Genomic DNA, 27,229 nt, shown 5'->3' on the forward strand with positions numbered 1-27,229 from the left:
AGCAAACACAGCCCAGAAACAGTCATATTTATATTCAGTTAAACTTATGATTAAGACATGCAAATGTTCCTGCTCACATTAACGTAAATTACTGAACTGCATTTCTGCTTTCAGTAGAAACAGTCTCTTATTTTAAGTCTGAGGGTCCAGCTTCATCACTGAAGTCTGGAGGATGATGTTTGGACACACAGGTGGATACTGAAGACTCTGATTTGTTCTCTTCCTCCACACAACCGCTCATCTTCTGTTTCCAGTCAATGTGACATGTGACCCATCAGAATCAAAGAGCCTGGACACATTCACTCACCGGCCTACAACCTACCAACTTAGTAGCTTCTTATTAGTTTACATGACTTTAACTACAACCATCACAAAGATAAACTTTGACTCTGGTTTAAATCCAACAAACAGACTTCAGATAAACATCTGTGTGGTTCTTAACTGTGACTTCTCTCTATTTTAACTGCAGCAGTGAGTCACGTTACATCACTGTGAGGACGCAGAAACCAGAAGAAGAACAAAGAAGAAAACGTTTGAAGACGTCAACACTGTGATTTCATATTATTCTGACACACTTTAATCAACTAAATAATTACAGTTTTTCTTGATGGCTTACACACTATAACTGGACCCATTAACTAAACATCCCAAACCATGACGCCATCTACCAAAAGACAGACTCATCTACTATAAACTATAAACACTATTCTCTTGTTTTCACTCATGTGCTCATAAAGGAAGCGCTGGCGTTCAATATCATTAACTCAAGTCATCACAGCTGGAACACAATTAACACACAATCCTCCAGGTGGAAACACTGAGAGTCAGAACTGTTCACAAACCAATCAGAAGCTCAGGATAGAGAGATACCAGGGGTCAGAGGTCAGTTCACTTGTTTTGGAACAACGGATCCTCGAAGACCTGAGGCTGAATAAATGTGATTCCTTTCCTTCTATAAAATGTTTCTGTGTGTTGTGTCTTTACATTGTGTTCATCATGTAAAGAGGTTGTTCTGGGGGAAAACCATAAGCACCATTATTCATTGCAGTAACAGGTTTTTACAGTAGTGTTTTGAATTGATCTCACTAGTGTGTAATGGCTGTTTTCTAGTATGTTTGTGTATTTGATGGCTTTTCTGTGACGTCTGAAGGCAAAGTTTGGTTTAGATGTAAGATTACATGGTTTTGAGTGGAGAGTTTGAACAGTGTACAGCAGTGAGAACAAGAAGTTAACTTTGGCTTTAAACATCTTTTAAACTCTGACACCTTTGACACAGATCTGCTTCTTCACTTCTTCACAAAATGTACGTTCTCTCAATAGTGTGGAGACCTTGAACATAAATAATACTGTGGTATTAACACTCACCCTGCCTTCTCCATCCTGCTCTCCTCCTTTTTCTCTGTGGAATGTAAAATGGAGTCTGTCTCCTCTCCTCTACATTAAACACATGTGTACTGCAGTTCTATGGAAGATTTAAAATGCCTAAATAAAAGAAATCAAACAAAGAAATCAAGTAAAATACAATAAACTTTATATAATGTATATTTCCTTTTTAGGCAGGTATTTAGTGTTGAGAATTGTCTGTAACAACTGTCATAATTGAATAAAACATATTAAAAGGACAATTATTGAGCCTTTTGAGTTTAATTAAACTGAAAGAACTATTTTTCACTGGGACATGAGTTTCCATAGTCCTACATTCAAATGCACATTTTCACTATTCCATCATTAGATTTCTGGGTTTTCCTATGTTGCGCTTCTAAAACTCAGGTGACCTACGCTCAACACTGTACCTGAACGCCTCCTGTGTAGACACAGGGAGTCTCTACTGCGGTTTGCTGTCATTTATGGTCACACTAGCTTCTGTCCTCTGCTCTGCTCTATATGTCATGTTTGTGTTTAGCTTAGTTTGTATTCTAGCGTGTGTTAATAACTTTGCTTCTGGCTGAAACACCTCCTCTCAACCAGCAGCAGAGGGAGGAGGAGGAGGACAGGATGAAGATACTGACTGATGTCTGAGTTCTTCATTCTTTCTAAACTTCACTCAGTAATTTAATGTCAGGAATATTATTTATTTTACTGACATTTTTATTCCTTTCAATTGAGATATTATTGAATTTATATGGTGAGGACGATACCAGGATGATACCAGGATGATACCAGTACGATACCAGTACGATACCAGTAAGATACCAGTATGATACCAGTATGATACCAGGACGATACCAATACGATACCAGAACGATACCAATACGATACCAGTACGATACCAATACGATACCAGTACGATACCAGAACGATACCAATACGGTACCAGTACGGTACCAGTATGATACCAGTACGATACCAATACGATACCAGTACGATACCAGCACGATACCAGTACAGTACCAGGATGATACCAGTATGATACCAGTATGATACCAGTAGAGTACTTCATTTGTACATGAATACATGTGAACGTGTTGAGATTATATTATCGATAGTATAATATAATCATATATAAGATAATATTTATTAATAACTGTTCAATAGTCGGTTTTGCTGTGAGAAAATAAATATTGATGTTTTTCTGGATGTGTGGACAGAAAGGATTGAACGCAGGTGTCGTTTGACTGGAGATGTTTCCAGTTATTTCAGTCGATACCTTGAAGGTGTTGAGTCAAGATTCCCATCAGAGGAAGAAGGAGGAAAGTTTACAGGTTTGAAGTTTGAGGCGTTAAAGTCTCACAGACGACGTTTATGAATCATCAGAACAAAAGATCAACGACTGAGTTAGAAAATGTCTCATCTCGTTTATTCTCGTCTCTGTTTGTCTCAGTCTTTTAGTTTTATCTCTCTCAGACTGTGTACTCACTGCGTCCGTTCAGCGTGTGAGTGTCAACCATCATCGTGTGCTGCAAGTCGTTGACCATCACTTCCTGTCTGGAGCGCCGAGTTTTCCTCCTTTTCTTCCTGTAGAGACGGAAACAACAAGATTCATGTCAACGTTTTTCAATATACAATATGGACTCTCTCTCACACACACACACACACACACACACACACACACTCACACACACACACACACACACACCCACACACACACACACACACACACACACTCACACACACACACACACACTCACACACACACACACACACACACACAGATCAATGCAGGTGTTTTAAGTATTTTTATGAATCTGGTGACATGATGATGACAAAGTCACTCTGCTCATTTTAGAGAAAAGTTCATTGATGAGGACGTAGTGATGTTGAACACATGTGATTGGATTATAAATGGATTTTTATCTACATCATTTATTCTTTACTCAGATTGATCAGCTGCAGGTTGTCAGAGATCAGCTGTGCAGCTCTGATCAATAGTTTTTTACTGGCAGCAGGTCAGAGGATTCACTGCTTTAAACCTTTTTTTTCCAGATTAAACAAACGAGATGTAACATTACTGGTCAGAGCCAGGCTAGCTGTTTCCCTCTGTTTCCAGTCTTTATGCTAAGCTAAGCTAAGCTGAGCTAAGCTAAGCTAAGCTAACTGGCCGCTGACTGTGAGTGAAGAATCAATCGGACAACGAGAAGATTTCACAACATGTTGAAACTGTTCTTCTAACTACATTTAGTTTTTTAAACATGAAAATGACAAGTTATACATCACATTATGAGAAGCATATTAAACATGCAGTTGTGCTGCAGCTGATCACATGACAGCTGACGGAGTGGAAATATAAAGGAAACACTGGTCCCTAACAGTGAGGTGAATGAGGTTAATTACTGTGTGTGTGTGTGTGTGTAATAAGAGTATAATTGATGGCTTCCAGCGATTCAGTCCCAAAATAATTAACTTTCTCTGTTCATCAATACTGAGCAGGCCATCACACACACACACACACACACACACACACACACACACACAGTATTGATTTCTGTGGTCAGCTGAAGAGGAAAAACAGCGTTAAATCAGTCGGGTCATGTGGTCACGTTCATACTGACCATTAGAAGATCCCTTCATAATGACCTTACAATGTAAATCCACAGTCCTCCTTCTGTGCAAACATGTATTTAAAGTTTATCTGAAGCTAATATGAAGCTTCAGCGTCCAAATGAGTCAAATCAAGTAGATATCTTTCAACGTCAACAGTCTTTTTAGTGCCAAAGTTCCTCTTTTTGTTACTATACTTCCACCTGCAGCTCAACAGGGAAACACTGTCCGAGGAAACACAAAGAGGGAATTTGATGCTAAAAAGACTGTAAATGTGTCAGATATCCACTTGATATGACTAACTCAGACTGCTGAAGCTGAATAGAAGCTTCACACAGACTTTTAAATGACTGTGTGGACACACTGTGGATTTTATCCTCCATCACTTCCATTGAAAGCACATTTGAAGGATCTTTAATATCCAGTATGAACAGGAGGAATGATTACAGACACCTGACTGCTGGTTTAACACACACTGGGAACACTGGGAACACTGGGAACTTGTCTTCTAAAGTTAGTTGGAACATTTTGAACACTGAGTATGAAAATAAAAAAGCTTTTTCTTCTACACAACGTTGGCATCTAGTGTCGATCAGGTGGAATTACATCAACAGTGAAACCATCATCACCATGATGAAGAGTTACTGGAGACATTTACTCATCAGTGGAGGAAGAGGAACTCACATCCTTTACTGCAGTAAAAGTACCAACACAGCGACGTAGAAATACTCCAATACGAGTAAAAGTCCTGCATGAAAATCCTCCTGCAGTAAAAACACAGAAGTATGATGAGCCTGATGTAGTTAAAGTCTGTTGATTTGGTCGTTTCATGCAGGAAAGTTTCTGTAATTTAACAACAGCAGCAGGTCGGAACAGGAGGAGGAAGAATCACAAAATACAAAAGTCGGTCATAACAAAGAAACAGAAGGAAGGAAATCATCATAACAAGACTCAGACTGGATCTCACTGGTTTAAATGGTTCTTTGTACTGGGAAAAAGGAACAGTGACAGGTGTGGGAACTGTGGGAGTTAAAGAAAACAAACATATCATATTACATTATAACATGGATGAAACTGAAAGAGAAAGGTCACATGATAAAGACTGGGATCTGATGGGGATACTGGGGACAGAGGGAGATACTGGGATCTGATGGGGATACTGGGATCTGATGGGTATACTGGGGACAGAAGGAAATACTGGGATCTGATGGGGATACTGGGGACAGAGGGAGATACTGGGATCTGATGGGGATACTGGGGACAGAGGGAGATACTGGGATCTGATGGGGATACTGGGGACAGAGGGATATACTGGGATCTGATGGGGATACTGGGATCTGATGGGGATACTGGGGACAGACGTAAAGGGAAGTGAGAGTCACCAGTAAGGCGGGTAAGACAGAAATAGAAACAGAGTAAATGACGTGTGTTGCAGCTGTTGTACAGCAGGTGGCAGTATGTTGTTGTTCGCTTTCTACCAGTAAACGGAGAGAAGAAGAAGAAGAAGAAGAAGTCACGTGCCTGAGCTGTATAAAGCGAACTGAGGTAACGGAACGTGACGACGTCTCTGCGTGAAGATGACGGTCTGAAGGTAAAACTGTTTGTGCTGCTTTTAGCCACAGCGGCTAACTGACCTGTAGCCTGGCCGGAGTGCCGCTGAGCAAACCGCCAGCCGCTAATGAACCGTGAGTACAGTCACAGTATGACGCTGAACTCTTCCATATATCATAGAAACTGATGTTTGGACGGAATAAAGATCTGCTGTTAGCTTATTCCTCCTCAGAGGTTAGCTAACGGCCGCTAAGATACTGAGTCCATTATCGGACACGGTTTGTCTAGCACAGCTGAGATCCGAGTTTTCCTCTTTAATTATTAATAATAATTAATGTATTCATTAGTTTTTCAGTTTAAACTCTTCGGAGATTAAACAGCGTTTAGTTAATGTTAATGTAATGAATGTGGAGTTGTTTTATATGATCTGCAGCTCGCTTTCTGTTTGTTATTGTCTTGTGTTTTCTGTCTCTTTCCTGTTATTCTGATTAAATATTAAAGTTAACACAGTCTGATGGAGGTCAGCTCATTAATCCAGCATACAGCTAATTACCAGACAGTTAATTACAGTTAAAATGATGCCAGTTTGTAGGATTGAATCTTTATTTAATCAGACAACCTCACGGAGATTTAAAAGATCAAGAAACATTCAGAAGACAAACAACAAGGAATTAATAAAAACAGTCATAAGAATCATAAAACCATCAGATAATAAAGCTTTAAAGAGGAAAATAAGACTCCAGTTTACACTTTATTCCATTTAAAGGTGCAGATTACTGACACATCAGTGTGAACGTGGAGGATATCTGAGGATCCTGTTTCTGTCGTCAGCAGATTTTAACGAGGTAGTTTAGAAGCTTTATAGATGAATAACATCACATGTTTATCACTTTATTTCCTCTTGACTGGGAGGAAGTTCATCCAACCCTGAAGAAGAACAATGATGAGCAACAGCTGAACTGATCCAGAAAGATGAAGTTGCTTCCTGAAGAGAAGATGCCGTCAGATCAGAAACATTATCGTGTTTATGACATGAAGGGAAACTTTAAAACCTGTTGTAGCTTCCAGGTCGTTTAGAGTAAATGACTGACTGTTGCTGTGAGGAATAATTAACATGGTTATAAGAGAACACCTGACTCCTCACCTGATCACCCGATCACCTGATCACCTCCTCCACATCAGCTGACAGCTGTAGATTTTATTGATTCTGTCTGTAGTAGTTCAGGCTGCAACTGACGATCACTTTGATTATTGATTGATCTGAATAGCTCCACCTGAAAGTGCAACTTGGATAAAAAGAGAGAAAAACTCCTGCACAAAGTCTCACACATCGCTGCTCTGGTTATCAATTAATCTGCAGATTAGTTTCATTATTTAATTGATTCATTGTTTGGTCTATAAATTGTAAATAATAGTAAACAGTGAAAAGTCCTCAAATTCTTTCTGTCTTGTTTTGTTTTGTCTGAGCAACATATATTCACTTTACGTCCGTTAAAGGTTAAACCGTGTTTAACCTGAACTCTCTCTCTCTCTCTCTCTCTCTCTCTGCAGTGTGATGTGAGGCGATGCTCGCTCGGCCACCATGGCCAGTATGACGCTCAGGTACTTCTGTTACGGCTGCCTCGTCACCTCGGCGACCTGGTCCGTCCTCCTCTTCCTCTACTTCTCTCTGGGGGAGGAGCCTGGCCACGGCAGGACCCCCCTGCGGCAGCGCAGCCAGCCGATCACCAAGGGCCTGGCTGACCGGAGGGTGGGGGGGCGTCGGCTTCTGCCGGCCAATAAGGGAGCGGAACTGTCACCGGAGATGGGTGAGTGGCTGCGATGCGTTCAGGTACTGTGACTCTCTGTGTTTCTGCACACAGAGTTTAACTAGTTTAATTAGTCTGAAAGATGAATTTTTGTAGCTTGTTGTTATATTTCAGACTGAGGAGCTTGTTGCTGGGCAACAGGACAGCAGCAGGTCTCCCACCTTCAGCCACTAAGTGTTGATCAGATTATTCAGAGTCGACATGATTCTCTAGTCTGTTATCTGCAGTAAGACTGTTGAGAAATGTTCAGTCACCTGGATGCACTGAGCCTTTAATAACACTCTCCTGTGTGTGTGTGTGTGTGCGTGTGTGTGTGTGCGTGTGTGTGTGTGTGTGTGTGTGTGTGTGTGCAGGTATGATATTTAATGAAGCGGATCAGGAGGTCCGGGACACCGGTTACCATCGACACGCCTTCAATGTCCTCATCTCCAGCAGACTGGGCCAGCACAGAGAGCTGCCTGACACCAGAGACTCCCAGTAAGAACCAGTCAGGACGCTCATGTTGTTGTTCCTGTTCACAGGTTCATCAGAAGATGCTCGTTTCGTTCTACAGGTGGAAACCTGCTGACAGCAACATGTCGGCCTGTTTGACCAACATTAACGAACCCATAAAGCTCATCAGAGCTGCTGCTGCTTCTCCAAATATCACAACCAGATATTACGAGTTTTTCCTGAAGGTATCAGGACTTGTTAGGAGGTCAGCAGCTGTCATTGTTCTGCAGCCTCTTTGTTTCTCTGGTTCCTCGGTGGATTTATGGAGACCAGTTCCTGTCGTCTCTCCTCATGGTTGACATGAGATCAGTTATTTCTTCATCCTGTCTGAAAGGAGCTGCTGACTCACAGTTTTAACGTTAACTTTAGTTTTGGTTTTGTGCTGAAATGTAATCAGCAGCTAGTTTGAGTCATTTTTCAATATTTTCTGCTTCCAGCTTCTTAAATGTGAAGATTTGCTGCTTTTTCTGAAACATCTTTGGGTTTTTAGGACGGATGGTTGATTTTAACCAAACAAACTTTGGGATGTTATGATTTGCAGAATAATTAATACTGAGAATATAATCATTAGTTGCAGCTCTGCTCTGTTTCTGCCTGTTTGTCAGCTTCACACAGACAGCTGAGTGTGTGTGTGTGTGTGTGTGTGTGTGTGTGTGTGTGTGTGTGTGTGTGTGTGTGTGTGTGTGTGTGTGTGTGTGTGTGTGTGTGTGGGGCATTAAAAGTCAACAGCTAATGATCTTTTAAGCTGCTCACCGCCAGCTGTCACATGACAATCGCCCAGTTCATTTCCATCAAAAACAAGCCCGCGTTCCCTGAAATAAACGTTTAACCTGCTTCTTCATAAAGCAGAATTATAATTTATAAAAGACAATGTTAAGGAACAATATTAGTTAATAGAATAAAATAATATATAGACGTAATCAAGTTAGTGTTGGTACAATGTCAATGAGACTTTAACAGTGCAGGACAAACAGAAACAATGTGAGTGATAGTGTCACTGCTCTGAGGCCGGCTGGGTTTGTGATGTCAGAAGGTGAAAGGTCAGCCAGCCTCAGCACCCGCTGGCTGTTCACTGACAACAGGTCAGAGGTCAGAGGTCAGGGTGGACCCCAGTCACCTGTTTAAGATAATAAAACACTTTGGTTAATGATCAGGAAGGATTGTTTTGGGTGAATATCGTGTCATTTTTAATAATTAACCATAAAGAATGCAGTGTCAAACACAAGCAGGAAAACCTCCATGTTTTAGTGGTCAGGAGACGTTACCTTCAGCAGCTCACACAGATCAATAAATAACAGGACAGTAACACTCAGCTGCAGCAGGTGGGATGAAATCGCTGCTCGTCTCTCTCAGGTGTCGGGAGAAGGTGTATCCTCTGGCTCTACCTTCTGCCAGCGTAGTGATCTGTTTCTTCAACGAGGCGTTCTCTGCCCTGCTGAGGACCATCCACAGCGTGTTGGACCGAACGCCGGCGTACCTGCTGCACGAGATCATCCTGGTGGACGACCACAGCGAGCTCGGTAAACAAGAACAGAGTTTAATGGTGTTTCCTCTAGCGCCACCCTCAGGACATGTTGAGCTGCTTAATACTGAAATATAAATTACAGGATGTTGTTTCTTCTGCTCTCTTTACTGCTGTGCTGTGAACATTTTCATTGATTAAATGCTGATTAATTGATCTGTTTGTGTGTTGATTCAGAGGAGCTGAAGGACGACTTGGATCGGTACGTCAGGGAGGAGCTGCAGGGGAAAGTCAAACTGGTGAGGAACCCGAGGAGGGAAGGACTCATCAGAGGACGCATGATAGGAGCCTCGCATGCTACTGGTACATCCTACATCCTTATTCCCTACATCCTTCACCTGTGCATCCTTGTTCCCTACGTCCTTCATCTGTGCATCCTTGTTCCCTACGTCCTTCATCTGTGCATCCTTGTTCCCTACATCCTTCATCTGTGCATCCTTGTTCCCTACATCCTTCATCTGTGCATCCTTGTTCCCTACATCCTTCATCTGTGCATCCTTGTTCCCTACATCCTTCATCTGTGCATCCTTGTTCCCTACGTCCTTCATCTGTGCATCCTTGTTCCCTACATCCTTCATCTGTGCATCCTTGTTCCCTATATCCTTCATCCTACAACCTTGTTCCCTACATCCTTCATCTGTGCATCCTTGTTCCCTACGTCCTTCATCTGTGCATCCTTGTTCCCTACGTCCTTCATCTGTGCATCCTTGTTCCCTACGTCCTTCATCTGTGCATCCTTGTTCCCTACGTCCTTCATCTGTGCATCCTTGTTTCCTACGTCCTTCATCCTGCATCCTTGTTCCCTACATCCTTCATCTGTGCATCCTTGTTCCCTACGTCCTTCATCCTGCATCCTTGTTCCCTACGTCCTTCATCTGTGCATCCTTGTCCCCTACGTCCTTCATCTGTGCATCCTTGTTCCCTACGTCCTTCATCTGTGCATCCTTGTTCCCTACATCCTTCATCTGTGCATCCTTGTTCCCTACGTCCTTCATCCTGCATCCTTGTTCCCTACGTCCTTCATCTGTGCATCCTTGTTCCCTACATCCTTCATCTGTGCATCCTTGTTCCCTACGTCCTTCATCTGTGCATCCTTGTTCCCTACGTCCTTCATCCTGCATCCTTGTTCCCTACGTCCTTCATCTGTGCATCCTTGTTCCCTACGTCCTTCATCCTGCATCCTTGTTCCCTACGTCCTTCACCTGTGCATCCTTGTTCCCTACGTCCTTCATCCTGCATCCTTGTTCCCTACGTCCTTCACCTGTGCATCCTTGTTCCCTACATCCTTCATCCTACATCCTTGTTCCCTACGTCCTTCACCTGTGCATCCTTGTTCCCTACATCCTTCATCCTACATCCTTGTTCCCTACGTCCTTCACCCTACATCCTTCACCTGTGCATCCTTGTTCCCTACATCCTTCACCTGTGCATCCTTGTTCCCTACATCCTTCACCTGTGCATCCTTGTTCCCTACATCCTTCACCTGTGCATCCTTGTTCCCTACATCCTTCACCTGTGCATCCTTGTTCCCTACATCCTTCACCTGTGCATCCTTGTTCCCTACGTCCTTCACCTGTGCATCCTAATTACATCAACTTTACACTCTTACTTTTATCTACACTTCCTCATTTCCTACAGAAGAAACCGCATTTACACCGTAAACCCTACATCCTTATTCCCTACATCCTTAATGCTGTCACATGACCTCCCTCCATCCTTACTCACTAGCTTATCTTTAATATAACAGGTTTAAACTGTGACAGTGAGAACCTGAACAGCTAACTCACAGTTTGAACCCGACTCTGACACATAACCAGCTGTATTTTGGTCCAGTCGGGCCTCCGTAAACTCATTTCTTAAGTGAAGCTGGACTCACCTGTGTGTCCAGGTGAGGTGCTGGTGTTCCTGGACAGTCACTGTGAGGTGAACCAGATGTGGCTGCAGCCTCTGCTGGCTCCCATCCAGACGGACCGCCGGACCGTCGTCTGCCCCGTCATCGACATCATCTCAGCCGACACGCTGACCTACTCGCCCTCGCCCATCGTCAGGGGCGGCTTCAACTGGGGGCTGCACTTCAAGTGGGACCCTGTCCCCCCCGCACAGCTCAATGGGCCCGAGGGTGCCATCGCACCGATCAGGTAATCGGCTGATTGATCAAGTGACCAGCTGATCGATCAGGTGACCGGCTGACTGATATGTTTAAACGGCCTCCAGTCAGACTTTTTTGCTGTAAAACGTTCAGCAGGTTTCCCTCTGCGCTCTCAGGTCTCCCACCATGGCAGGCGGCCTATTCGCTATGAACAGGAAGTATTTTAACGAGCTCGGCCAATACGACGCTGGCATGGACATCTGGGGCGGAGAGAATCTGGAAATCTCCTTCAGGGTGAGAAAGATGTTTTTGTGTCAGTGAAGGTGTCACACAGTCAGTCTCATGTCAGGACATGGTTAGCCTAGCTTAGCATAAAGACTGGAAGCAGAGGGAAACTGTTAGCCTAGCTTAGCATAAAGACTGGAAGCAGAGGGAAACTGTTAGCCTAGCTTAGCATAAAGACTGGAAGCAGAGGGAAACTGTTAGCCTAGCTTAGCATAAAGACTGGAAGCAGAGGGAAACTGTTAGCCTAGCTTAGCATAAAGACTGGAAGCAGAGGGAAACTGTTAGCCTAGCTTAGCTTAAAGACTGGAAGCAGAGGGAAACTGTTAGCCTAGCTTAGCTTAAAGACTGGAAGCAGAGGGAAACTGTTAGCCTAGCTTAGCATAAAGACTGGAAGCAGAGGGAAACTGTTAGCCTAGCTTAGCATAAAGACTGGAAGCAGAGGGAAACTGTTAGCCTAGCTTGTCCAAACTTCAAAAATACAGCATATACCAGCACCTCTAAAGCAGGACAGGTGTGAGCAGGTTTTAGCAGGTGTGAACAGGTGTGTCTCTGTCAGATCTGGATGTGTGGCGGTCAGCTGCTCATCATCCCCTGCTCCAGAGTCGGTCACATCTTCAGGAAGAGGCGGCCCTACGGCTCACCTGGGGGGCAGGACACCATGGCCCACAATTCCCTGCGGCTAGCACACGTATGGATGGACGAGTACAAGGTACACACACACACACACACACACACACACAGCAGTGATCCAGCAGGCAGCTGAAGTTCCCTGTGACCTCACTTCCTGTGTCTCTGCGGTCCAATCAGGAGCAGTATCTGTCTCTGCGTCCAGAGCTGCGTGACCGCAGTTTCGGTGACATCAGCGAGCGCGTGGCGTTGAGGAAGCGGCTGCAGTGTCACTCCTTTCGCTGGTACCTGGACACCATCTACCCTGAGATGCAGACCGTCGCCAATGGCAACAAGCAGCAGCAGCAGATGTTCATCAACAAGGGCCTGAGACGACCCAAAGTCCTGCAGAGAGGACGGGTACCTGACCGCATGACCCCGACCCTGAGTGACCTCTGCATGACCTCTGTCACATCTAGATCTTTCATTACTGCTTTTTTCTGCTTTCACCTCAAAACTTGATTCAGACGTTAAACTGGTCTGTTCTTCATCACATCAGCTCAGCGTCTTCATACCTCTCATAGTTTTACTGTGATCACAGGAAGGTTTTACGAGTATTTAGACCTTTTTAGATTTGAATCATGATGATCAGACCTGACGTGTCACATCTGTCTCAGTGCAGCACTTCAGCTCATCATTTAAAGGATCATTCTGCTGATTTTCTATCTTTGTCTTCATGTTTGGAGTCAAACCAACAATGAACTGATCTACTAACAAGTATTGTGTGTGTGTGTGTATCAAAGCTGATATATCTGATTCCTCCGTTGTTAACCGCTGCACTGGGTCACATGTTCCTTCATCATGAAGAGTTTGTTTAGAAACGGATCCAAAGATTAATAACAGCGTCTCATCAATACGTTCAAGACCAAATTAAAACATCTACTAAAAACTACTCAGCTCTGTAACCACTGAAGCTAAATATCATCTGATGTCTCATTATCACAAATAATCTCTTTTAATTTGACAAGTTTACATTATTAATTTCTAGACGTTGTGTGTGTGATGTGCTGTTGTGTGTAGTTTTGTATAATGTGTGCTGTGTGTGTGTGTTTTGCTTTGTACTGTTTGTTATTGTGCTGCAGGTGAAAATTAGCTTGAAGCTAAATCTGGTGCAGTTCATCATTTATATTAAAAACTGTCCTGATAAATAAATACGATGTTTTCAGTCTCTGTAGAGTAGTTCTGTGTAAGGCAGACGCCACTGAGCATGTGCAGGAGCGCTGTCCTGTTAACAGCTTCACTAGTCAGAGACTTTGTCCTCTGAGAAATTAATAATGTTGTACAGACTGAAAACAACATAATTTTTTTTTTTTTTGTGTGTAAAAGACATAAAGTATTATTATTAGTAGAGTATTTTATATACATCTTAAAACATGTCTGGAGGTGATCTTTAATATTTTGAAGACGTTTCCTGTTTCCAGTGTTGTTGTGGACGTTAATCTCTGCACAAACACGACACCTGGAAGAAATAAAATAAAGTCTAATGAAAAGATAAAGTTCACACACGCTGAACAAAACAAAATAACACAAACGCTTCCTTTGTGTCCGCCATCTTTCAGCTTCGTAACCTATCAACGGGGCGCTGTCTGGTGGCGCAGGGCCGAGCCAGTCAGAAGGGCGGAGCCGTCGTCCTGCGACCATGTGACCCCAGAGACCCCGAACAGGTGACCTGACCACATGTGGCTGATTTTTACCGGTCCAGTAAACTGAACAGTTAATCCTCAGCCTGTAAGGACCAACTGCGGCCTGATGACGTCACTGACGTCACGATGACGTCATTGTGATGTCACGATGACATCATCAGGTTTAGAGACTTGGAATTTGGAGATGAAACTGAAAGATTGGACTTTGAAAGACTGCGTACCAGGCAGGGAGGCTGCGATGAAAGACAGTATCCAGTTGCATTATGGGAACTGTAGTATCTAGTGTTGTTGGAGTTTGACTCTGTGTGTGTGTGTGTGTGCAGGACTGGGCCTATGATGAGGAGGGTCAGCTGGTTCTGGCAGGTCTTCTGTGTCTGGACGTGTCAGAGGTCAGGACCTTTGACCCCCCCAGACTGATGAAGTGTCACGGCTCAGGGGGGTCACAGCAGTGGAGCCTGGGGGTGAGACGCCAACACACACACACACACACACATTAATAAATCCTGCACTCTGATTGGTTGTCATATCATGTATGTTTACTCCTGAAACATCGTTTAGAGACAGTCAGAGTTCAACATATCCAGGCTTTCTATGTGTGAACTCTGAACTCTCAGTCAGAGATCAGTGTCGTCATGACGCCCGTTATCAACAGTGTTTGTTAACTCAGGCTTTCTGCTTCAGGCTCTGTGCACGTTAATAAAACGGAGCGTTTGTTGCGTCATTTGACGTTAATTCTGCACTAAACGGAGTGATGGCGTGCCGCCTGCTTGGTGTATTAAGAGGTTAAACTTTAAAGTTGATGCAGCAGATTTAAACATTATACTGGAGAAGAAGAGCATTCAGGTCTGACTCAGAATGAAGGATGAGACGAAGTCACTTTAGATTTTGGCCAAATCAAAAATTAATTTTATAGATTGAATATTATCTGTGATAAATACCAACACACTAATCAATCTTCTTTTTGTTTAAAGTATTTTTTCATTAGTTTCTTTTTAAAATTTGAAATAGTTTGATATATTTTAACATCGTCCAATAACTGATTTACAACATAACATCAAATCAATGGTAAGTCTGATAAAAGACTAATCAATTTTCTAATCAGTGTTCTAATAACTGTTGGTAGTTACCATGGTGACGTAGCCGGTTAAAACCCTGCAGGCTCAACATTCCTCAATAACACACTAATGTCTCTCTCTCGCTCTCTCTCTCTCTCTCTCTCTCTCTCTCTCTCTCTCTCTCTCTCTCTCTCTCTCTCTCTCTCTCTCTCTCTCTCTCTCTCTCTCTCTCTCTCTCGCTCTCTCTCTCTCTCTCTCTCTCTCTCTCTCTCTCTCTCTCTCTCTCTCTTTCTCTCTCTCTCTCTCTCTCCTGTAGAAGTCTAACCGGCTCTACCAGGTCTCGGTGGGTCAGTGTCTCTCCGTTGCCCAGCCGGTCGGGCCGAAGGGTTACGTTGCCATGGCGATATGCGACGCCTCGCAGGCACAGCAGTGGCAGCTGGAGGGCTGATGAGGCGGATGACATCACTTGTTCATGTGGCGGACGGACGGAGTGATGCGACGTCTTAAATGTTCTTTTAGAGACAATCAGGTTTTATTGGAGCAGCAGTCTGTGTTTGTTTGTTTGTTTGTTTATTTGTTTTTACTGTTTGGTTCAGTAGGTTTTCTGCTCTCTGCGGCTCACAGCGACTTTTATTAACCAGCAGATTCTCCTCTCACATTTTCTGTTTTTTCATGTTTTACAAATTCATTTTCAGCCTCATTTCTCTCTGAGCTGCTTTTTAAAACTCACTCAGCTTCTGTCCCGACAAAGACTGAAACAGTCCTGGAATGTCCTGGAATATTTTGAACTTTGGAGAGAGATTCCAGGTACCAACAGCAGGAGTTTTCATATCTGCGTCTGTTGCTTTTCAGTGGGAGGACAGAAGAATTTCAGGTAAAGATGGACTTCTAAGACAGACCTTGAAAGTCCTGTAATGACCTGGAAAGTCCTGGAGTTACCGTTATGAACTCAGTGACGTCTTGTGTGAAATGTCAGGACAATAAAAAGCAGCGAAGCTACGACGGCTCGTTATCTTCAGTTTTTATTCTGACACAATAAAACCTGTAAATTTATTATTGGTATTTATTTAAGAAACTGAAATCCAGGAGAAGTTGGATTATAAACAAACAAACAAACAAACAAATCCTGGATTTCTAAGTGAAAATGAGTAAAAAGTGAAAATGAGTCTTAACGTACGACTGCAAACACATCGACACTAATGGAACAATAAGTGACGACAGGAACAGGAAACGTGTTGATTGACATGTTGATATGTAACATATCTGTTGTTTTCACATGTGGTGACCTTTGACCTCAGTGACAGTATTACAGCAGCAGGTTTTTAAAGTTTGTCCTTGTGTCATTTCATCAATAAATCTTCAACACACAGACTGAAGTGTGAAGACGGTTTCAGTTTATCGTCTCTGTGAGAATCCAGACGCTCGCAGTGATGAAGCCTCACGAACAGCAGCCGTTGGTCTGCAGCCTTTCTTTGCCCCGGGTTTCGCCTCTCAGGCTGCTGCCCTCCCTTCTTAACCTGCAGACAGTACTCAGGGTTTACAAATACCTATTAATGATTTAATCTATATTTGTATTTACAGTCAATATTCTCCTGAGAAGATGCAGGATTCAAACATCAATCAGGACGATTAGTGAAGATGCAAATCAATATTTCTGGCTCTGTGATTTAAGTAGCGTTAGTGTATTAACAGAAAAAAGACACAATAATCATTTGCATCATAATTAGTTTTTGATAGATTGATATAAATAAATATTGGATCCAGCAGGTTGTTGTTTGTCTCGTGGTCACAGATTAAAACCTAAACTGAAAACAGCAGAACTAACCTGAACCAGACCTTCCAGTTCACTTCCATTATCAGCCGCATGTAGATGGACGGAGGCCTGCGAGGGTCAAACGTTCACGCTAATGATGAGATGGGTCAGTTGGCTGTAGTGTCATTTATTATTGAATCCATTAACTGAAAGCACAGATTAATTAAAAAAGTCCTGAAAGTAGTTTTGAGTTGTTTGTTTTAGTTAAACTCTGAACGTTGCTGCTTGAGTTTTAAGACACATGAAGATACGAGATGACGTACGAGTTTACCTCTAAGATGTTTTGCAAAATCTGTTAAAATCTGTTAATTTGTGTACTATGTTGATATGATGAGATTAAAGAAAACCTGCTGTTATTTAGGAGTATAAAATCTCTTGTAAGGAAGGAAGAAGGTAGATTTTGAAGATTTTCAGATTTGTTGTGACTTTGTGTTTTTCATAGTTTAGCTCCTTTTGAGAATATTATATTTTGCTTGTGTGCTGAAACAAATCTAAGTAGATTCTTTGCATCTGCTGAAAAAACAACACCTTCATCTTATTTGGATCGATCTTCCTGATCCTGTCTGAAGGCTCCCTCAGCTGAAACACAGTAAAGACCCCTTGTTCTTAACATTGTCTAAAAGGTTAAAATGTTCATTTGTTCTCTGTAGAGAGGATGCAGCCTGTGAGTGTTTACAGCAGGAACCAGAGACTAAGTCCAGGGTGAGATTACAGTCTCTCTGAGCTCTGTGTCTCTGTCAGATACGAACATCTCCTAGGAGGAAGAGAGACCTGTAAACACATACTGATTCATACACTAATAATAATATTGATCACTGTGGTTTAATATTATGGTCACGCCCGGTGATTAAAGACACTGGTAGTTTCCTAGACCTCAGTTTTAGGGTGTGATTCCACACATGCGTAAAACAGGCTTATAATGATTGGATTTGAACTGTGGCCGTAGGGACAGATGTGGTTAGAATTTTATCTTCATCTTATCCACAAATAATTTATTTGTCCTGTTTCATATCACAGAGATACAACAGACTTCATTAATGCATCTCAGCACTTTTTATTTCTTTGTTGGAATAAAAGATAAACATCAGACTTCATGCACATGAATAAAAAACATCCACAAGTCTTCATTTCATTTCAGTCAGTTTTTATGTTATTTTAGTAGGAAACAGCAGAAGAAAGTCACCTCCAAGAATACAACATTAAGCACAGAGTAACAAGAGTAAATACATTTTACATGTAGACTAACAAGTTATACAGAGTTCAGAGGGAACAATAAGGTCGACTGTTGAGACGTTAATGTTTACAATCTTTATTCAGAAGGAAATATTTGTGTAAAAGTTTGAATTGTAAGAAGGACGTAGAGTTTCTGATGTATGTACAGAAAAATGATCTTCAGCCATAGTTATTAAAGGTGTTTATGGGGTTCAGTTCATTAGTAATAGTTCTGCTTATTCTTACAAGTCTTATGGTTCCCAAACAGACTTTAAAGACTGTTTAGCATCTGCTAATACAACACACACACACACACACACACACACATATATATATATATATATATATATATATATATATATATAGCAGTAATCAGTAGTTTTTCAGTGTCAGCTGAAGGTGTAATTTATTCTCCAACTCCAACAATTCAAGAAACCTCTAAACTTATACATTTTATAAAATATATTTGTTTTATATAAAAGTATTTTCTTAATTCTTCCTGTTAAGTATTTTATGAAGGAGTCACAGCATCAGATCTGATTGTATAGACCTACATTAAACTGTAGTACATACAGTACATTAGTGTACTACAGTAGTACCAGATTACTTCAGTGATTATCATGGTGGTACCTGGCTGTACAGAGCATCATGGTGATAAAAGGACAATTGCCACCATACTTAATAAGGTGCCAGAGTATTACCATGTTTACCTGTTCAGGTAAATCAGAAGTGATTTTACTCTCTAGTGTGTTTAAGCAGACAGTAAATGTGACTCAGGTTTGTAGAGGTTGTTAATGTATATATGCACAGGGCCAAGACTGATGTGGAGGCTTCATGGTGGAAACTGTTGGGTTGAACAGTGACAGACTGGACAGATGTTACCTTCACATCAGCATATGAACAGTGTGAAGGAGAGAAAACATGAAGAGTGACTAATCAAATCACCAGAGATCTGCACAGGTGAGTTCATCATGTTCTCCCCAGAACGACGACATGTTGACCAGCTGATCACCTGAGATGATTGACAGGTGTGATGCTGAGTTCTACCTGTCTGCACCTCGCAGGAGCAGCACAGCTGAAGGGAAAACTAGCAGACATTATGGTTAAAAACAATATTATCTATAATGATGATAAATGATCTGAAGTCTGTAGTTTTTGACTGTTTATTAGACTCAGTAGGAGCTTTGCCTTGATACGATTGGTCTGAAATTTACAAGGTTTCCTTCATTGATCTCTCAATATTTCTCAGAGCAAAGTCTTCAGTGTTGATGTGTTTTTAAACAGGATTTCAGATAGTTACACTAAAATGAGGTTTTAGGAATGTGGGATGTCAAATTCACTCTGTCAACATCTACATGCAAAACAGGTTATTCATTCTTTTCAGGAAGAGTCTGAGGGGAAGGATTTAGATGTAAGGTAGGTCAGATTTAATGTGTATAAGGTTGAGAATGCATCACATCAATGAGAGTCCTCACAAGTACTAACCTGTGTGTGTGTGTGTGTGTGTGTGTGTGTGTATGTGTGTGTGTGTGTGTGTGTGTGTGTGTGTGTGTATGTGTGTGTGTGTGTGTGTGTGTGTGTGTGTGGTACGTCTGGCAGCAGGAATCATCACGTTTAACACACTGACGCTGGGGGGGCGGGGCTGTGATCACTGACACACACATATCAGAAAAAATACACCTACACAAAAATGTTCAGTAAAAAAGTCACTTTCATCAAAATGCACAAACACGTAATGAAGAACACACAGGATCATAAAATATTAGAAAAGACACAAATAAATGTTAAATATAGATACACACACACACACACACACACACACACACGTGACTTCCAGTAAAGAAGAAGGGGGGGGGGGGGACAAACAGGAAGTAAAGGTGAAAGTATTCAGTCAGACTCCATTTTATATTATCCATTGTGTCAAGTATTGCAGTAAAAGTACATAAGTATTATGAGCTTGATGTAGTTAAAGTATTGCAGTAAAAGTACATAAGTATTATGAGCTTGATGTAGTTAAAGTATTGCAGTAAAAGTACATAAGTATTATGAGCTTGATGTAGTTAAAGTATTGCAGTAAAAGTACATAAGTATTATGAGCTTGATGTAGTTAAAGTATTGCAGTAAAAGTACATAAGTATTATGAGCTTGATGTAGTTAAAGTATTGCAGTAAAAGTACATAAGTATTATGAGCTTGATGTAGTTAAAGTATTGCAGTAAAAGTACATAAGTATTATGAGCTTGATGTAGTTAAAGTATTGCAGTAAAAGTACATAAGTATTATGAGCTTGATGTAGTTAAAGTATTGCAGTAAAAGTACATAAGTATTATGAGCTTGATGTAGTTAAAGTATTGCAGTAAAAGTAGTGGTTTGGTCCCTCTGACTGATATATTATTATATATGACATCATTAGATTATTAATAGTGAAGCATCAGTGTTAGAGCAGCATGTTACTGTTGTAGCTGCTGGAGGTGGAGCTAGTTTACACTACTTTATATACAGTTAGCTAGTTTAGTCCAGTGGTTCCCAACCTAGGGGTCGGGCCCCTCCAAAGGGTCAGCAGATAAATCTGAGGGGTGGTGAGATGATTAATGGGAGAGGAAAGAAGAAAAAACAAAGTTCTGATACACAAATCTGTTCTCAGTTTTTAGACTTTAATTTGCTTAAGTTGTTGCATTAATATGAGAGTTTTAAATATACTCAAGTATCATCAATCGTCTCTTTTTTAAGTATTATTATGATAATGTGTGTTTTAAGGAAGTGTTTTTTATAACCCTTTTTTACTTTTAGAATCTCTTTTTACTGTTTTTGATAATAATTTTATATAATGTTTTTAGATAACAAGCGTTTTTAGAAATATTGTTTGTATTATTGAGGGTGGAGACTTTCCACTGTGACCCCTCAGTGACAGTTTGTGGTTTTCAGTACGTGCTAACTGTGCAGCTCACATTGTGCCTGAGACAGGAAGTAGGAGCCTGTTTTTGTACCTAAAGACATATTGTGGCCTCTCACATCTAAAAGCTGACGTGACATTTGTTCTAACCTCCTTCACCTCTGCTCACACTGTCAAACTGTCTTGTTTCCTTATTTGGTCATTAAACTCTGAACGTTGCTGCTTGAGTTTTAAGACACATGAAGATACGAGATGACGTACGAGTTTACCTCTAAGATGTTTTGCAAAATCTGTTAAAATCTGTTAATTTTTGTACTATGTTGATATGATGAGATTAAAGAAAACCTGCTGTTATTTAGGAGTATAAAATCTCTTGTAAGGAAGGAAGAAGGTAGATTTTGAAGATTTTCAGATTTGTTGTGACTTTGTGTTTTTCATAGTTTAGCTCCTTTTGAGAATATTATATTTTGCTTGTGTGCTGAAACAAATCTAAGTAGATCCTTTGCATCTGCTGAAAAAACAACACCCTTATCTTATTTGGACCGATCTTCCTGATCCTGTCTGAAGGCTCCCTCAGCTGAAACACAGTAAAGACCCCTTGTTCTTAACATTGTCTAAAAGGTTAAAATGTTCATTTGTTCTCTGTAGAGAGGATGCAGCCTGTGAGTGTTTACAGCAGGAACCAGAGACTAAGTCCAGGGTGAGATTACAGTCTCTCTGAACTCTTTGTCTCTGTCAGATACTAACATCTCCTAGGAGGAAGAGAGACCTGTAAACACATACTGATTCATACACTAATAATAATATTGATCACTGTGGTTTAATATTATGGTCACGCCCGGTGATTAAAGACACTGGTAGTTCATAGACCTCAGTCTTAGGGTGTGATTCCACACATGCGTAAAACAGGCTTATAATGATTGGATTTGAACTGTGGCTGTAGGGACAGATGTGGTTAGAATTTTATCTTCATCTTATCCACAAATAATTTATTTGTCCTGTTTCATATCACAGAGATACAACAGACTGCATTAATGCATCTCAGCACTTTTTATTTCTTTGTTGGAATAAAAGATAAACATCAGACTTCATGATCCAGCTGATAAAGATTTATACATTTATACTGTCTGTTACTATTTGACTTTAATTTCAGATTTTTCATTCCAGAATTCAGATCTGCTGTTCTGTCATCAGATTCCCTTAAAGACACTTCAGGTTAAAGATGAAAACAGAGAGTTGAGACTGTTTATGGATCATCAGACCATAAAAACCTCCTGCTGTGAGTTTCATGTTTGTTCTTCTTCTGGTTGGTCTCCTGTTGAAACCAACAGTTTTCACCATGTTTGTGTCTGCAGGTGTTAAAATGATCTGATAACAGTAGAGATGGTTGTCATAGTGATGAGTTATGTTGCTCTGTTGACCTCATTGAACAAGAAATAAGTATTTATCAATACTCTTATCAATTCTTTTTCATTACTAACGAGTTGGGCTGCTTTGAATTATTATTTTAAAAATAATAAATTCAGTTCAGGATTAGAACAGATTTATATTTTAAATATGATAAAATATTGTTTCCATCAGAAAAGTCACCATATAAATCCAATAATATCTCAATTGAAAGGAATAAAAATGTCAGTAAAATAAATAATATTCCTGACATTAAATTACTGAGTGAAGTTTAGAGAGAATGAAGAACTCAGACATCAGTCAGTATCTTCATCCTGTCCTCCTCCTCCTCCCTCTGCTGCTGGTTGAGAGGAGGTGTTTCAGTCAGAAGCAAAGTTATTAACACACGCTAGAATACAAACTAAGCTAAACACAAACATGACATATAGAGCAGAGCAGAGGACAGAAGCTAGTGTGACCATAAATGACAGCAAACCGCAGTAGAGACTCCCCGTGTCTACACAGGAGGCGTTCAGGTACAGTGTTGAGCGTAGGACACCTGCATCTTTCAAACACTCAGAGGCCAATACACAAATTTGTGTGTAGTTACGTGTGTAAAACGGAGGAAAATAGACTTGACAGCACTGTGAAAATTATAAGAAAACCCAGAAATCTAATGATGAAATAGTGAAAATGTGCATTTGAATGTAGGACTAAACTATCATAAAAACAGACAGAAACACCTCAAAGCCTCCCTTTCAAAAATATTGCTTCCAGCGCCCCCCAACGTTCTATGAATGCCCCCTGGAGATGGTACCGCCACCACTGAGAAACACTATTGCTATTCTAGGACTACCAGTAAAGATAGTAGTAGCACTAGTACTGGTAATAGAAACTATATTGAATAACTGATATATGTTTTGGTTACAATATTAACCTACAGCTAAGACTGTTATATATATTATTACTGATAAAGAACAAGATGATTTTTTCTTTTTGTTCATGTATACTGAGGTGAGGAATTGGACAGGAAGTCTGACAGTTGTTGCTGTCAGAGGAACACTGGTGATGCAGCCTGAGTGTTACAGTATTATGATCATTATTTCACTGTCAGAGGGTCTAGTTTAGTTTCCCTGTGGACTGTAGATGCAGATTTATCTGTTTGACTTCATCTGATGACACAGAACACACGTTTACTGTAAAATAACAGTTTTTAGTACCATGAGGAAGTCTGAGTCTGTTTGTACCTAACAGTGAACGAACAGCCAGAAAACTTTTTGCATTGATGCATCTCAGTACTTTTTATTTCCTTGTTGGAATAAAAGACACAAATCAAACTTTATGATCCAACTGATAAAGATTTATACTGTCTGTTAATATTTGACTTGAGTCACACACGTGACTTCCAGTAAAGAAGAAGGCAGGAGGAGCAAACAGAGAGGAAATAAAGTGAAAGTATTCAGTCAAACTCCATTTTAAAGTCGACAGATCAGAAGGAGGAAACAGCCTGAGGCAGGGTGAGTGTTAATATTAGAGCTGCTAATAATGATTACTGTCATTATTGATCAATCTGCTGATTATTTTACTGATTAATTATTTAGTTGACGTCTTCAAACGTTGTTTCCTTTGTTCTTTTCCTGGTTTCTGCGTCCTCACAGTGATGTAACGTGAATCACTGCTGCAGTTCAAACAGAGAGAAGTTACAGTTAAGAACCACACAGATGTTTATCTGAAGTCTGTTTGTTGGATTTAAACCAGAGTCAAAGTTTATCTTTGTGATGGTTGTAGTTAAAGTCATGTTAACTGATTTTTGCTGAAATATTGGATCATTTGAACATTTATTGAAATGAAAGCATGTGAGAAGTTTAGAGGGAAAAATCACTATTTGGTGGAGCTGTTAACAACTCATAGACATGTGAAATGTGACCCCGACTACACACTGCTTTTTGTAAGACGTCAAAAGACAAAAAGGTTGGAAACCACTGGTTTCATCTTTAACAATGTGTTGTATTTTAAAAGCTTGTTATATTATCCATTGTGTCAAATCTTCATCTGAAAAGTAACTAAAGCTGTCAAATAAATGTAGTGGAGTAGAAAGTACAATATTTCCCTCTGAAATGTAGAAAGTAGCATCACATGGAAATACTCAAGTAAAGTAAATTGTACTAAAGTACATTAGTTGATTAATTTACTCACCAGTGATCAGCAGTGGGTTAACAGCAGGTTTTAAGGTCTGATCAGAGTTGGTTGGTTGCTCTTCGCTCCAGACTGAAAATTATAAAGTATTCAAATAAATAATAAATCATATAAAGTATTTTTAAAAGTAGAATTAATAAACTGATGTCATTTGATATTTACAGCTTTGAGGGCTCTCTGAGAATAAAGGCATCATGGATCAATCAATAACTGCTGTATTCTAATATCAGGTGGAGTGTTACTGCAGGAGGATGAAATATTTACCAGTCAGATCCACTTCATGCTCCCAGACCTCTGTATTTCTTTGGTCCTGGACCTTCAAAGTCACTTCGTCTGTGTTTACAGGCAGGCGGACCTCAAACGTAGGGTGATAATTTGGTCCAAAGTCCAGATCAAAATCTGCTTTCTGAAAACCAGAATCCAAAGTTAACTAACAGAAACAAACAGCAGTTTTATGAATCATGTTACAAAGACTTTTATCAGGTATTACAAACTGTTATAAATACTCACTTCCAGCCGTATTTTAAAGGCTTCAGGACAGAGAACGTTGTAACTGTGATCTTCAATGAGTTTACATTTGGAGGGGCCGTGATGTAGTCAGCATTTCACTGTTGTTCACTCACCTGAAGAGACATCAGAACATTTTTATTAGAGTGTTTATCCTCAGTAGAGCCTGACTTTATTGATAATTAATTGTTTCCGTTGTTGATAATTACTTTACTGTCAGGTGGTCTGGTTTGGTCTCTTTGGGAACAGCAGGGGTGTTTTTTGGTAAAATGAGGAAGTCAAACTTTGAGCTGTGAAGTTCAGAGTAATTTTAGATGGTGATTAGCAGAACTTTACCAGATGTAGAAGATGGAAGGACGCCAACAGAAACCAAATGATGCAGGTTGTTTTCATGGGTTTTGAGTATTTCAATGCAGTTTTTCTAGTCATTGAGTCCATTACTGATTAGCTTGTAGTTTCTTTTGTGAGAACAGCTTGGAATATACCACCCTGCTTCTCTTGATTATATCTCCATTCACTAGTTTTCTGTAAAGTGGTGGTGATGGGAACGTCTCCCATCCTGTCATTGTGTAAATGTAGAGTCTTATTTGACCTGATATGACCTCTGCTGACTATCTCTGTCCTCATCATATCAGACAGGATCTATAGCTGTTGCCTCGATGGACTCACATCATTCAGGATCTGTTCCAGCTGATGGTGTCTGCAGGCTGTAGAGTAGCAGCAGGTTGTTGTTCCTTCACCTGCAGGCAAATCTAAACATACATGCAAATATAGTTATTAATACTTTAGTAAGGACACACAATGATTCACATCAGGTAATAAACACATCTGAAGCATAAATTATAGATAACAGTTGACCAGAACTGTTCAATTACATGAGTGAAAAAAGTTATTGTAGCTTTAATGTGTCCTGTAGACAGCTTGAATAAATATAGATGGTTGTAGTCTAATATTGGTTAGTATTTAAGTTGGCTATATTCCCTTTCTTAATATAGAAATTATATTTATGATTCAATATATTTTATTGTACTAGTGTTAACATGACAATGCAAGTATGTAAGAAACCATTTAATTATAGATAATACTGGTATGTTACTTGAAACTTTCTTAAATGGACCCATAGTTCAGGGTAGTTCTAGATCTGATGTTTTTTTGTGAAAAAGGTCCAGTAGGTGGTGATATTACCTTAAAAATGAACGAAAATTAATGAAATGAAATGTGTTTGTAAGCTGCAGTTTTCATGACTTTCTGTCATTGTGAAGGGTTAGAAAATGGTTGAAGGTTTGGTCAAAGTAATGACATCATAAAAACAGATTCCCTAGAATACATTTGTGGACAAAACATTGCAGATATGCAGGATGAGTTATGTATGTTCATTATTGATTGTGAATATTTGATAGAATTATGGCAAAATGTGTCTGGATTTGCCAATATTAACATTAGTTACATAACAGCAGCTGTAACACAATGAACAGAACTCACCTGCTGCAGGCTGTGTTTCACTGCAGGTAGCTGGAGTGCTTGATATGATGTTAGATGTTGTTGACCTGCAGCTGTATTCAAACATACAGAACATCCAGACTGTTACACCACTGCACTGAGTCCTTTGTGTTATTCTACTGCATAAAAAGAAGTACTGTACAAATTTAACTTTATTTAACTAAGACTAAGACCTACATTTAATTAGTAACAATGTGTGACTGTAACATTCAATAATAATAATAATAATGATAATAATAATAATAATAATGACAACATAGCAGTGTATTATCAATTACACAGAGACCAGATATAACTGGCTGAACTGACCTGCTTCAGTGGTGTAGATGGGAGATCAGATTCTCCAGCAGCTGGAGGCTTCTGCAGATGTTTCCTGAGAGCATCTGGACAGTTATAGAGTAGATATTAGATTATTACAAGCAAACACATGTAGCTGCAGAGTAGACAAGTAACTGCTGCAGCCTGTTGCATCAGCTGTGTGGAAGTTCAACTTAGTTATAATATATAATATAATAATATTTACACACATGTCTCTAGGGTAGCTGTCAATCATAAAATGTCAGAACTCACTGAAGGTAAAACAGCAGTTTTTTTCTGCCACACAGCATCATTTTTTTATTAATTGCTGCTATTT

General features: G+C 40.3%; 1 protein-coding gene and 1 long non-coding RNA gene across 3 annotated transcripts; one reads left to right on the forward strand and one right to left on the reverse strand.

The window, feature by feature from the left end:
- The first annotated feature begins 5,507 nt into the window (after positions 1 to 5,507).
- galnt11 (UDP-N-acetyl-alpha-D-galactosamine:polypeptide N-acetylgalactosaminyltransferase 11 (GalNAc-T11)) lies at positions 5,508 to 16,460 on the forward strand. 2 transcript variants are annotated; one of them, XM_044339218.1, is made up of 13 exons: positions 5,513 to 5,663; positions 6,296 to 6,374; positions 7,081 to 7,337; positions 7,691 to 7,814; positions 9,183 to 9,349; positions 9,529 to 9,654; positions 11,240 to 11,489; positions 11,617 to 11,734; positions 12,282 to 12,434; positions 12,533 to 12,751; positions 13,951 to 14,055; positions 14,358 to 14,495; positions 15,406 to 16,460. In XM_044339218.1, the coding sequence occupies exons 3-13, from the start codon at positions 7,112 to 7,114 to the stop codon at positions 15,535 to 15,537; spliced, it is 1,758 nt and encodes a 585-aa protein (XP_044195153.1). In that variant the 5' UTR covers positions 5,513 to 5,663; positions 6,296 to 6,374; positions 7,081 to 7,111; the 3' UTR covers positions 15,538 to 16,460. The 2 variants fall into 2 exon arrangements, with proteins under 2 accessions (XP_044195152.1, XP_044195153.1); XM_044339217.1 differs by lacking the exon at positions 6,296 to 6,374 and having other exon boundaries at positions 5,508 to 5,663.
- A 470-nt stretch (positions 16,461 to 16,930) lies between these two features.
- Positions 16,931 to 26,683, reverse strand: LOC122972306. Its single transcript, XR_006399714.1, has 4 exons — positions 26,578 to 26,683; positions 25,765 to 25,847; positions 24,589 to 24,660; positions 16,931 to 16,971 (listed from the first exon to the last, which is right to left on the reverse strand). It is a non-coding gene; the product is annotated as an uncharacterized LOC122972306 (long non-coding RNA).
- Between the last annotated feature and the right edge of the window lie 546 nt (positions 26,684 to 27,229).

Source organism: Thunnus albacares, chromosome 21 (genome assembly GCF_914725855.1).
Source record: "Thunnus albacares chromosome 21, fThuAlb1.1, whole genome shotgun sequence".
NCBI lineage: Eukaryota > Metazoa > Chordata > Actinopteri > Scombriformes > Scombridae > Thunnus > Thunnus albacares.

Excerpts from the sequence above, each read along its gene's own strand:
- galnt11 (XM_044339217.1), top strand. The coding sequence starts at position 7,112 with ATGGCCAGTATGACGCTCAGGTACTTCTGTTACGGCTGCCTCGTCACC. Across the intron at positions 7,815-9,182 it reads CCTGACACCAGAGACTCCCA|GTGTCGGGAGAAGGTGTATC; the intron begins GTAAGAACCAGT and ends CGTCTCTCTCAG. Across the intron at positions 11,490-11,616 it reads GGTGCCATCGCACCGATCAG|GTCTCCCACCATGGCAGGCG; the intron begins GTAATCGGCTGA and ends CTGCGCTCTCAG.